At 30.9% G+C, this 12462-nt stretch overlaps 1 protein-coding gene across 13 annotated transcripts; it reads left to right on the plus strand.

Moving 5' to 3' along the window:
* The first annotated feature begins 791 nt into the window (after nucleotides 1-791).
* On the plus strand, nucleotides 792-9987 carry LOC107605384 (subtilisin-like protease SBT4.8). Of its 13 annotated transcripts, none has more exons than XM_088491517.1 (8): nucleotides 792-1724; nucleotides 1818-1873; nucleotides 1966-2135; nucleotides 2833-3823; nucleotides 4559-4753; nucleotides 5628-5710; nucleotides 5899-5943; nucleotides 7954-9987. In XM_088491517.1, the coding sequence occupies exons 6-8, from the start codon at nucleotides 5668-5670 to the stop codon at nucleotides 9816-9818; spliced, it is 1953 nt and encodes a 650-aa protein (XP_088347643.1). In that variant the 5' UTR covers nucleotides 792-1724; nucleotides 1818-1873; nucleotides 1966-2135; nucleotides 2833-3823; nucleotides 4559-4753; nucleotides 5628-5667; the 3' UTR covers nucleotides 9819-9987. The 13 variants fall into 13 exon arrangements, with proteins under 13 accessions (XP_088347643.1, XP_088347642.1, XP_088347645.1 ...); XM_088491516.1 differs by having other exon boundaries at nucleotides 4594-4753; XM_088491519.1 differs by having other exon boundaries at nucleotides 4694-4753.
* Nucleotides 9988-12462: the final 2475 nt, after the last annotated feature.

Genomic DNA, 12462 nt, shown 5'->3' on the forward strand with positions numbered 1-12462 from the left:
TGTATATATATACAAAGATAGAAAGAAGTATTAAAAATAAAGAAAGAGAGAATCGCATTTGTTTATTGTTACAATCTCAATATAATAAAGATGATTAATATTGCTATTAATATTATATGTAAAGAGTAATAGAAAATAGAATTTAAAATACTTATAAAATAAAAGAAGAGAAAGAACTGTAGTAGAAATATAAAGAAAAGAGTATTTGATTGTAACATAAAGAGAGAGTATTTGATTTTTTATTATTGTTGTGTATATTCTCTTGTCTCAGATCATGCTTTTATAGGCAAAGAGAAGTTTACTTTTCAAACTACATTTATTTCTTTCATCCTAAAAACTTGTTCTCTTCAACGTAGAAAATAGATTGCCCATTAAATGGACATCCATTCTTATCCTTTCCTAGTCACAACAAGTACTGGATCAAATATATTCACGCGTATGATTATAATACAAAATAATAAACAAATAATTAAATACTTAGCTATTTAATAAATTTTGACAACAATGTCTTAAAATCTAACAATATTTAAATAATTATAACAATTTCATTGGGATGTTTTAATGGAATCTAAGACTGCATTAATAAATTTTGTTATTCAAATTTTACTTACAAATTTAACTTCTCTATTACTTTTGTTCATAGCATTGGGACCTCCTGAAGGAGCCACATGCCATGTGATGTGTCAATTTCTCACATTGCGTCTCAACACTTGTCTCCACATCAAAGAGACACTTTTAGTATTTTTTCACTCATCTAACCTTTTATAAATTCAGCAACTGAAAGCAAAAAACAGTAAACGCTAATTATTTATCAAGTAATTTGTAAAACTTCTTTTTAGTGTTCTTCTTTGTGAAACTTTCTTTATCATCAAGTGATTTGTGAAACTTGTTTTTAGTGTTCTTCTTTAATGGACTTGTTTTTAAAGAGGAAAAAGTTCAAGCTTCCATGTTTACGTTGAGTGGTGGATAACTTTACTATTTTAATATATCAAAAGTTAGTTTTTAAAAAACTGAAGGTCTGAATTTAAATTATACTCACCAACACCAACCACTCATGAACCATGACTCATCCTACATCTACCAAGGGCATTATTTTCAGATTCATCCATAACAAATGAATTGTGAAAACAGATCTGAAATGATCCTAAAGAACAAACCACTTATACAACACCAGAAAGATATTAGATCATGTAACCATGGACTCTTCCACTCTGCTTGATGGATCTCAGCATTAATTGATCCCAGATGAGCCCAATCATGTCTTAGCGATTATTCATATCTGATTCCTTGTTAATTAAGATCATGTTTTTGTTGTATTGGAATATTCTTTGTTAATTAATCTCACTTCAATGGTTGTCTTTTATTCATCTACTCACATGCATATCTTGTTAACATTTTCCTTTTTTTTTGGGGCCTTATAGGGTTATTATCTTGCTTCATTTCGGGAGTTAACTTGAGTGGATCAAATTACCAAAGAACCTGTTATTCATCACTTTTCCGAAAGCATTTTGGGGGGTCATGACAGTCCGAGCATTCAGAAAGCATAGAAGATTTACCGAAGAGAACATGTACATAAAAGGGTGAATGCTAATTTAAGCATGGATTTCCACAACTATATTTCCAATGAGTGGTTGCGCTTACGCTTTTAGAATTGCTTGGAAGTTTGGTTTTCTGCATTTCCGCCATGTACATGATCCTCTTACCAAGCAAGATCATAAAGCCAGGTAAGCGAAAACCTCTAAAAGCCTAAATTTTAGTTTTATATTCTTGTTGTTATTGCATTCACTTTGTTCACATTCCCCATTTATTGGTTTCAGGATCAAAGTTGGAAACGGACCGAATACTCAAGCTGGTCCCAGAGTGGCCTAAAAGCGTAAGTTTCTATAATTTGATAAATATACCACGATATACAGGCCATTAGAATTACTATAAGTTTTCTGATCTGATAGTTCCAATGTATAATAGGTTCAAGACTGGAGCTTCTTAATCTTAATTGAACCACTGGTTGGCAAGATATTTGAAAATCTATCAAATGCAACCGTTGTGAAACTCTTGATTTATATATGTGAAGACCTAGCAAATGTTGCTGATCTAGTATTGCATCATGTTATGTTGCATGTTAGAGAACAGACAGAGTTAGTATATCTATATCTATAATATCTATCTTTTTATCTAGGCAAAGTATTTATGCATGATATTCCTCTATACTCTAAAGACCTTTCTTATGTGCCATATTTTTTTTAATTTGGATAACCTTTTACTTGATGAGTTTAACCATCCAGTGAAACTCTTAAAATCTCCCAAAAGGGTATCTAAGAAAGACATGATGGGAGATAGGAAAAAGAGAAAATTTGATATTAAGATTGTCATGTTACTATATAGCTAGTTACATGAATTATTTTAGTTATTACTGATGTGAAAATATTTTCGTGTGAAAAAATGTCATTCATTCTGAAATTTTTGGCGGAGCTATGTATATCTCTGATTAACCACTGTTATGTCTGCTTTGAAAACAGTGGTACTGCACAGGACATGTAAAATTTGTCTCCGATTTTTTTTATATTTTTGTCAAGTTTTTTGGACCAAGCCTCTACTTTTATTGTCAATACTATTTTGCAGCAGCCAAATATGCACTTAGATTAAACTATTTTAAGGCTTGAATTTTAGTTGTGCTTGGAAGTATTATACTGAATTTATGATTGAATTTGCTTTTTACCTTATCTGTAATATTATTCATGATTAGTGTTGTATCACCATGGTTGTTTATGGTATTTACTATTACTATTATTATTATTATTATTATTATTCAGTTCTCGTTTGAATCATGTACAGGTTCCTTCATCAAGGATCAAACGGCTGGATTCACTTTCCCTCACATTCAAGGGAAGGATATATTTATCTGCCAGTTAATCTGACTTTGAGTTTGAATGATTTTCTCTATATTTATCATAAAAAAATAAAATTCCCTAAACAAATTCATTTCATCCATTGCAATTTTTGTTTTCAGTTATTGAAATGTATTAAATTACATGACACCTTTAAAATATTAGTCATTGGTATTGATGCGACTTAGTTCGTTGGATAAGACATAACGCAATAGGATTAAAATGCCATGTTTTTTTTTTCTACTTTTCTGATTTTATTGATCGTGTTGTTTGTGTTGTGTTTCTTGGTTGCTAACAAAAAATGGTCAGCCCTATTTCATTGAATTATATTGTAAATGTGTTTTATAAGTGCAAACTTAGATAATAAGTGCAGACTTCTCTAATGTGTTATTCTCTCTACTTAATCCTAATTGATAAATCATGCATCTATTAGTAGTTTTTTATTTTATTTTTGTGTTGAGAGATAACTTGAGTCGCCAAGAATTTAACCACATCTAGCTATTTAGCTTGTGAATTCCATTATAGTTTAACAACTCAATTGATAGACAAAAGATATTTTCTTGATGCATTTTGTCCTGCTTTCTCCTTGTTTTACTATGATATTTTTTTGATGCATTTTGTCCTTCTTTCTCCTTATTTTACTAATGCTACTTTACTGGTATATAATTAGTATCGTGAACTATAATGGGATCCTTTTAATGTAACATTATTCCTAGATAATCACTTATGAATTGATTTTTTCTCTACTAATATTCTTGATATATGATATTCTATTTCTTAAATTTGTCACCTTTTTCATATCCTTTCTTCACTGGCAGAGGTGAGTTATTGGTTAGCAGAGTTGGATTATTGGCAGAGTTGGATTATTCAAAACTGACCTGCACTATACATCAATTATAATTCACCAGTTTACTCCCCCAAAGCTCTCAGGATGGCAGGTACTAAATACACACCATTTATAGTTCGTGGTTTACATTAATTTATATCGGTAAATTTATCATCGTGTTCTATCCATAATATACTTTCCTTTAGGATTACAATTGTGCAAGATATATAATGCTTTGTTTTATATGTTAAGTATTGACAATTTGTCTAAAATAAAGCCTATGCAGTGTAATTAGAAACCTGAAAAAACTTTGTTCAATATATTAGCTTATCCACAGGAGAAACAATGAGAAAGTCTAACATCTTTTCCCTATACTATGAATAATCCATTAAAATACTACTATCTAATCTCAGTAAAATACACGTCTTCCACTTGATTGAGCATCTGTTCTGATTGAAATTCCCTGTCCTTCTTTAATGACCACCTTTTATTCATTTATGCAACAAAGCTATTTGTTTGTACATTGCACGAAAACTCGTACACTCCTTCTTATCGTTTCAGAATATAATAACACCAGGTAATTAGTCCCTGTTATTGTAAGGTTCATTACATGATAGACTGTGTCTATTATTAATAATAGTAGTTCTTGTCACAATTAAGCATCTGATGATAATATAGGTGAGATATTTGAATTCTTTTACCATGTTTATGTTTTCTTTTTCTTTTTCTTGTGTTGTGCTTTTATGTCAGGCAGTTGTTCTCTATTTTTCTGATTTAGGGTTTCTGATTTGCTAGTTCAGTAATAATATTTGGTTTTGTGTTTTGTTTGATTTTGCTGAAATAATAGTGTTTGTGTGTGACTGGCTTGTGCATGAGTTGTAGCATTCTCATTTAGAGCCTGAACCCACCTCCTCCTCCTCCTCCTCTTTATTGTTTTTGGGCATTTTCTGGCTTTTCCAATATCAATGGGTAATCCAATTAGAAGTCACTTGAATTCAGAACAAATGGAAGTGCTGGGATAGCGAGTACATCTGGTATAACGGTAAGGTGGTGGGGCTTTTATTAAATGTTTTCCCTTTCATGCCATTGAGTGCTGCTGCAATTCCTTTGTCAAATTGTTTAAAGTAACACTTCTTGCATGTTATGTAGTGTTTAGTAAGAAATGGAAATCACAATAACTTATGTTCATTGGCGTTTTATCTCGATCTAATTGTAACACATGTTTAGGAATTTATGTCATTATCTTTTAGTTACTGCTGCAAAGAACCTTGGTTTTTTCTTTTATAGACTTTTAGTGATTTCAAGTGTAAGGAATATGCCTTTTTTTTTTAATTAAAAAAAATATATATTATTGTTCATCATTTCGTATCACCTAGATTGTTTTTGTAAAAGTTTTGACTACAGGGCTTCATCAATTTTATTATTCAACACTCTAATTTTTGACATAGATATTGATCATGGTTTTGGGGATACAAGAGTATATCTATTTTACCACTTGTTAACTGCTATCTTTCCCTTTTTTTTTCTCTGGATTTTCTTCTTAATGAACAAAATAACAAAAGAGTAGCAACATAAAACTTAGTAGTTTCCAACCACAGAGTATTTTTCCCTGGAATCAGTTCAATTCACTGTCATGTATGATTCACTCTTGGATTCCAGGTCACTGGCTATTTTATTTTATTTTTTATATTTTTCTTCGAGATTTTGAAAATTGTATGCATATAGATGCATTTAATGGGTAGTGCTAGATATCATGGTTGTTTCATGCAAGTGCTCTCAATTTCTCACTAATTTGCCCCTCAATGTTGAAATCTTTTCAACACTTTAGTTTGTTTGCTGTCTTTGAACTCCAATTTTTTTCATCAACTATCTAAGATTCTGAGTACCTTTTAACACTCATATTCAAATTTTTCCAGGTCTTATTTTTCTATCCTCCATAAAAAAGTGGCCTCTTAAATGCATGGATCTTCTCTCTTTTTGCTTCCCTGGAATATTGGAGGTTAGGTTTCAGTATTTTTGGCTTCAATTATGGTCCATTGAGTGAACCCCTTCCATGAGTGAGTTGAATGAAATTGTGCTATGCAAATACTTACATTAGTTTTAGTTTTAGAACAACTTTTAGCTTTTAGTTGGATGTTTATCTAAGTGGTTAAACATTGATAACAAGTGCTCTGCTGTATATTGCAGGAATGCATCAAACAAAGGGATCTATTATTTGTGTTCAGGTTACAGGTATGTGAAGCTATCTTATTTTAACAAAGGCCGCCTTTTCCAACCATGTTTTAAAACTATATGTAGCAATTTATTCTACTATATTACTCTTATGAATTATAAATATTATTTTTATATGCACAATTAAAAATAAACAAAAAGAATTTTGTGAACAAAAAGAAAAAGCAAAAATAAAGAGATTAAGACTGACAGTCAATAAAATCCAGTTTGGTAAATCTTTTGAGAGTACTTCACCTTGTGTTTGATAGTAAAAAGGATATGAGATTGTAATTTTAGCCTTGAAAGGCTGTTGGTGCTTTTGAAATTAATTATAAAAATACTTTCCCAAACTAGCATGTGTTTTTGAAAGTTAAAAAGTCTAACCTAATCTTATATCTTAATGAATTTATAACATTATACATTAATGAATATTTGTATCTATTTTAATTTCGTGTATATAATAATTTATTAGTTAATAATACCAACGACGGTTCTGCTATCCAACAGCAGCAACAGATTCAGTCTCCCTTTCTTTTCCCTGCACTCTGCTTCCCTTTTTTTTCCCTTCCTTCTTCCTTGATTCCCCCCGCTCTGTTCTCCCTTTCTTTCCCGTGTCCGTGTGTTGTGTTGTGTTGTTTTCTTTTTTTTTAAGGGAATGGCTGTTAGGCTAAAAAGGGTTAGGGTTTTCCATTTGAAAATTAGGATTTATTTTTGAGAAAAATATGAAATTAAGTATTTTCGGATAAATTAAAATTTAGTCATTTTAATTAAATTAGGATATAAAGTATTAATTAGTGTTCTAATTTAATTCTTTAAAATTATTTTAAAAATATTATTTGATTATTAATTTATTAATTAATTTTTAATAAAGTATTTTAATTTAAAATTAGAGATAATATAATAAATTTTTTTGTTTATAAAAATTAAAGTATTAAATTTCAAAATCTCAATTATTTAAACCAAATCATATAAATTTTTTATTATTTTATATTTGCTAAACTTTTATAATTTAAATATAAAAAATAAGTTGAAAATTATAAAATCAGATAAAATCTTAAATTATTTTAAACTCAATTAATCGAAATTTGCTATAATTATTTTTAATAAAATAATTTTTGAGTTTAAAGTACTTAATGAATGAATAAATCAAATTAGTTCTTAATAATTATTTTTAATAAAATAATTTCTGGGTCTTACAATATTTAGGTCTTTCTGTAATATTAAATAAAAATTGTTTTTTATTTTTACTAAATTATAAGGGTGATTTAGTAAAAGTATTGATTGATATGTATTTAAAAAAAAATTTAATTACTGACGTGAAAAATATAATTTATGTATGGTGTTTTAATTTGTCCATATTTTTATTGTATCGATACATAAAAATTTATCATCATACCAAAGTAAACACCATTAAAATATATAAATAATTAATAACAACCATATTTTTTTACGAGGATTAAAAGTGTTTGATGAATGGCTAATATTTTTCTTCAATTTTAATGATGCATAATAATTAAAAGCAATTATATATAAGAAAATTTATTAAATTACTCTTTTATCTTAGGCCTTAGTCCATGACAACAATAAAAAAAGTCTCGTGACTCATAATTCAGCCCAATAAAATACATGAATTTAGTTCTAATTTTAGTATTTATTATTTTATCTTATCTTTATATTATCTTCTTATCTTATCTTTATTTTTATCTTTGGTAAACAATGCTCTATATATATTTAGTTTTACCTTCACAATTCAATCAATCAACAATAAATAAAAATTTCTTCCTCTTCTCTTTTTTTTTTTTTCCTTTTTCTATTCTTTCACAATTTTATCAAAATTTATTTACGACAGAAGGAGAAAAGGTTCAAAATCTCATTTTAATTATTTTGATCTTATCAATCAACTTACATTCTCTCTTAAGACATCGATTATATTAATCAAGCCATTGGATACATGTATCTAACATAGTTGAACAATGGGCAAGTATAATTTTCTTCTTTTCTTATACGACTATTTTATCATGAAATCCTTAGTAAGTAGTGCTGATGATGCTGATAGGAATCTTCACATTGTATACATGGGATCACTCCCAAAGCATAATTATTCTCCAACATCTCACCATCTTAGTATGCTGCAACAAATTACTAATGATAACGATGCAACAAATCACATGGTTAGAAGTTATTATAAGAGCTTTAATGGTTTTGCTGCAATGATCACTAACCAAGAAAGAGAGAAGCTGAAAAAGATGGAAGGAGTGGTTTCTGTTTTTCCAAGCAAATCACTCAAACCACAAACTACAAGGTCTTGGGACTTCATGGGATTCAAAGAATCGATACAGAGAAACAAAACCGCTGAGAGTGATGTTATAATCGGAGTTATAGACACCGGAATCTGGCCGGAGTCAGAGAGCTTCAACGATCATGGTTTCGGTCCAATTCCCAAAAAGTGGAAAGGCGCATGCAAAGGTGGTAAAAACTTCAGATGCAACAATAAAATAATCGGTGCAAGATACTATCTAAAAGATCAACCTTCCGCAAGAGACATTATTGGGCATGGAACTCACACAGCATCAGTTGCAGCAGGGAATAAAGTTGTGGGAGCAAGCTTCAATGGAATCGCCGAAGGAGTTGCAAGAGGAGGTGTCCCATCAGCAAGAATTGCTGCTTATAATGTGTGTAATGAAGAACAAGGGTGCAGACCTGATGCCATATTGGCTGCTTTTGATGATGCCATTGCCGATGGTGTGGATCTTATCACAATTTCAATTGGGCAACCTGCGCAAATGACCTTTGATAAAGACACCATAGCAATTGGATCGTTTCATGCAATGAAAAAAGGAATCCTCACTATAAACTCTACAGGTAACGATGGTCCTAACAATGCAACATCTAGTGTATCACCTTGGTTGTTCACTGTTGCAGCTACCACTATGGATCGTAGAAACATTGATAACGTTTTGCTTGGCAATGGATTAATGCCTTCGGGGAAGTCAATAAATGGGTCTGCATCAAATAGTGCTGAAATACTGAGTAGTGCAGGCTTCATAAACAATAGTGCTCCAATTGTTGCTGAATTCTCTTCTGTAGGACCCAATATGCAAATCAGAGAAATCATGAAGCCAGATGTTAGTGCTCCTGGTGTAGAAATTTTGGCTGCTTACTCACCTCTTGCACCACCTTCTCCTGATAAAAGAGATGAAAGATCTGTGAAATACAACATACTCTCTGGAACCTCAATGGCATGCCCCCATGTTGCTGGTGCAGCTGCATATGTTAAGACTTTTCATCCTGATTGGTCTCCGGCAGCTATAAAGTCTTCTCTTATGACCACTGCAAAACCAATGAATGGAAGTGAACTCGCAGAATTCTCCTATGGATCAGGGTTTTTGGACCCAGTTAGAGCCATAAATCCTGGTCTAGTTTTTGATGCTTCCAAAAAGGACTATGTGAATTTGCTTTGCAGAATTGGGTATGATACAATGGAAGTTCGAAAAATCTCAGGAGACAAAAGTGTTTGCCCTTCATCATCGTCTCATCATCATCTACCAATGGCAAAAGATTTTAATTATCCTGCAATTGCGGCTGAGATTGAACCAAATAAACCATTTAGGATTAATTTCACAAGAACAGTTACAAATGTTGGATTCGCTAACTCTACCTATAAGGCTTACATCCAACAACATTCTGGCATCAACATCACTGTTGTGCCTAACATACTCGAGTTTAAATCTCTCAAGGAGAAACAATCTTTTGTTGTTCATGTTGTTGGAGGGAAATTTAGTGACAACAGTGTAGTTTCATCGTCACTGTTGTGGAGCGATGGAACACATAGTGTAAGGAGTCCAATTGTTTTACGTGTTATAAAAGGAAAATGCTACTTGTACAACAAGATTTAGTCTTTGGTCAGTCTTGTTATTGTTTCTTTATTTTACTCTTTCTCTATAACACGGTTTTCTTCTATTTTATTAATGATTTTTGGTGTTCATGTTAGTAACACAATTTCATTAAAAAGGGTCTTGTTCCATGTACAAAAATAATAGCCAATACTAGTCAAGTAATTGCTAATTGGTAGTCAGTGATGAACAAATTTCTTTCCAACCAAATTTCCCTTTCCGTTTTTTTTTTCTCACTCTTGCCTTATGTTCTGCATTTAACTTTTTTTGTTTAATTTTATTTCCCTCTGTCGCCCACTTACCAGTTACTACCATGTCTTTTCCCCTTGCCTTTTCTGCGTTTTTTATTTTTATAATTCTATTTCTCTTTAAAAAAGATATTCATGTTCAGAATGACTATGTTAGTTTTAAAAAGAGTTGAATGCTGGCCAACGTACCTACTGAGGAGTTAATCATTGTTTAAGATAATTTGTGGGAGAGATGCAAGACTCTGTTTACCCCAGCTGCAGTTAAGGGATATCCATTATACATATATTGACAACTCACATTTCTATTTATATTATCTTAAAAGGTGGATATCTTCTTAACAATACAGGGCTTCTTGGTATTGTTTGCTTATGCCACTCTTGCCACATGTCAGTTCTTAAGTTTTGTGAGGTAGGTAAATACTTTTACCGCATATGCTACACTATTTTGTTGAAAATTAGCCTCGCCAATTGGCCTCCTTGAAGAGTTAACTTAGTTTCCTATCACGCAAATTTTATACTTAATTTGTTCATTTGATCCAATTTTGCAGCATGCAGGGTTATATGGCATCAACCCAGGGGATGCTGTTCATATGGAAAATGGTGAGACCATTGCACAATGGACCTATTAAAGTTTGGGGTAAGGTGATGTTATACAATTTAATGGTTGATGAGGCATTATGCAGAGTTTTTATATGGCCTGCTCTATCTTTTGCTTATTAATGTTGGATAAGTTTTCGGTTCTCAGTAAAACAGTCCTTTCTTTGCTGGTTTTGATTTTTCAGTTTTGAATATTTTGCACATATTCATGACTGAAAATGAGTAAATAAAGTTTTACGTTTTTATTTCCCCCTTTTTTCGTCGTTCCCCCTTCCTTCCTTTTTGAATTTCGTTTTACTATGATGCAAAAGAACTAATTGTATATCCCTTATTTACAACAGTCGCTTCAGTAGCCTTCTGATTTGATGCATCTTTTTTACTGCTATTTCCTTTCACTTTGCATATCTCTCTTCTCTCTTTCATTTTGCTTTATTTTTTTTTTTTTTTTTACAAAAGTGAATGCTGTATTTGTTCCATAAAATTTTATTCACTAGCTTGAAGCATATATCTTTTTTACCTTACATCCTGAACTTAATATCATGTATAATAAACTTGGTGAGCATTAACATCTATCTTACTTTTGCCTTCCTCTTTGGCCATGCTTTTGAGAACCATTCTATATTGTTCTGTTTGGCTAGAAGACAGTTGAGCTTATCGCCTGCTTGGTTTTTCTGTGGCTTGAAAACCTGACTACTAAAGGAAAAAAAAAAGTGATTTTTATGAGTTCTATTTTTTATATAAATGAAATAGGTAAAAGCTGACTTTTCTCCAGAGATACTCTTTATCAGCTTCTAAAGATGAAGAATCTGAATTTTTTATTTTTTTTTGTTTTCTGTTTTTGGGGGATATTCTGACAATTCATCTTAAAATTATTTGTCCTTGCACTGCAGTTTTTGACTTTGGTTACTCTTACTGAGAATATCTGCCATGTACATTGTCTTGGAGGAGGGTAGCAACCACAAACAACCAACCTAACTTAGGACATTCCAAATATTCTCATCTTACAAGCCTACTATTAACTATGAAGTTATTATTATTAGTTCATTCATCAGGTACATGTTACCTTTGACAGTGACATTTATTTATGAGGTCTAGCTAGCTTATAGGGAGAGAAAAATGTTATTGAGTTGTGTATTTGCTCTTACGATATATTGTATAATCTTCTTTGGCATCCTACCTTTACTATTGGCCTTGAGAGTTGTATTTCTTATTTGCATGTATTTGAACTTCGAAGCAGAACTTTGGATGGTGATACTTTTATGGTGATACTCCTTTTCTGCGTTTTTTTTTCTATAATTCTATTTCTCTTTAAAAAAGATATTCATGTTCAGAATGACTAAGTTTTAAAAAAATTTCTATTATTTTAGAAAATAACTCTTTAAAAACTTAAAATGTAACTACAAAAATACTTGTTCATTTAACATTTTTTATAATTTTATATGCTATAGCATTGTTGATTACTGTGTCAAGTCTCAAATAAGTATAATTTTGAAGGAGAGAAAAAAAATTCAATCCAAAATAAGTGTCCGGCTATTTTTTTTTGTTATGCTTTTGAAGAACGTATTATGTATAGATATGGATGATGAGTGTGTTTTTAAATAATATGAAAATAATTTTTTTTTAATTTAAAAATACAAATTGGAGACAATTTTTCAAAAGTATAAAAACCTGAGGCTTCGATTTATGGAATGACAAATTTAAATTTGATGGGTTGAAAGTTGGAACCTCCGATTTGAGGTTTTTTTTTTTCTTTATTTTTAAGGTTGGAAAATTGGAGGGTTAGTTTTGAGGTTTTAAAGACC

The sequence above is a fragment of the Arachis ipaensis genome, chromosome B6 (assembly GCF_059453495.1).
Source record: "Arachis ipaensis isolate K30076 ecotype BB chromosome B6, ASM5945349v1, whole genome shotgun sequence".
Taxonomy (NCBI): Eukaryota; Viridiplantae; Streptophyta; class Magnoliopsida; order Fabales; family Fabaceae; genus Arachis; species Arachis ipaensis.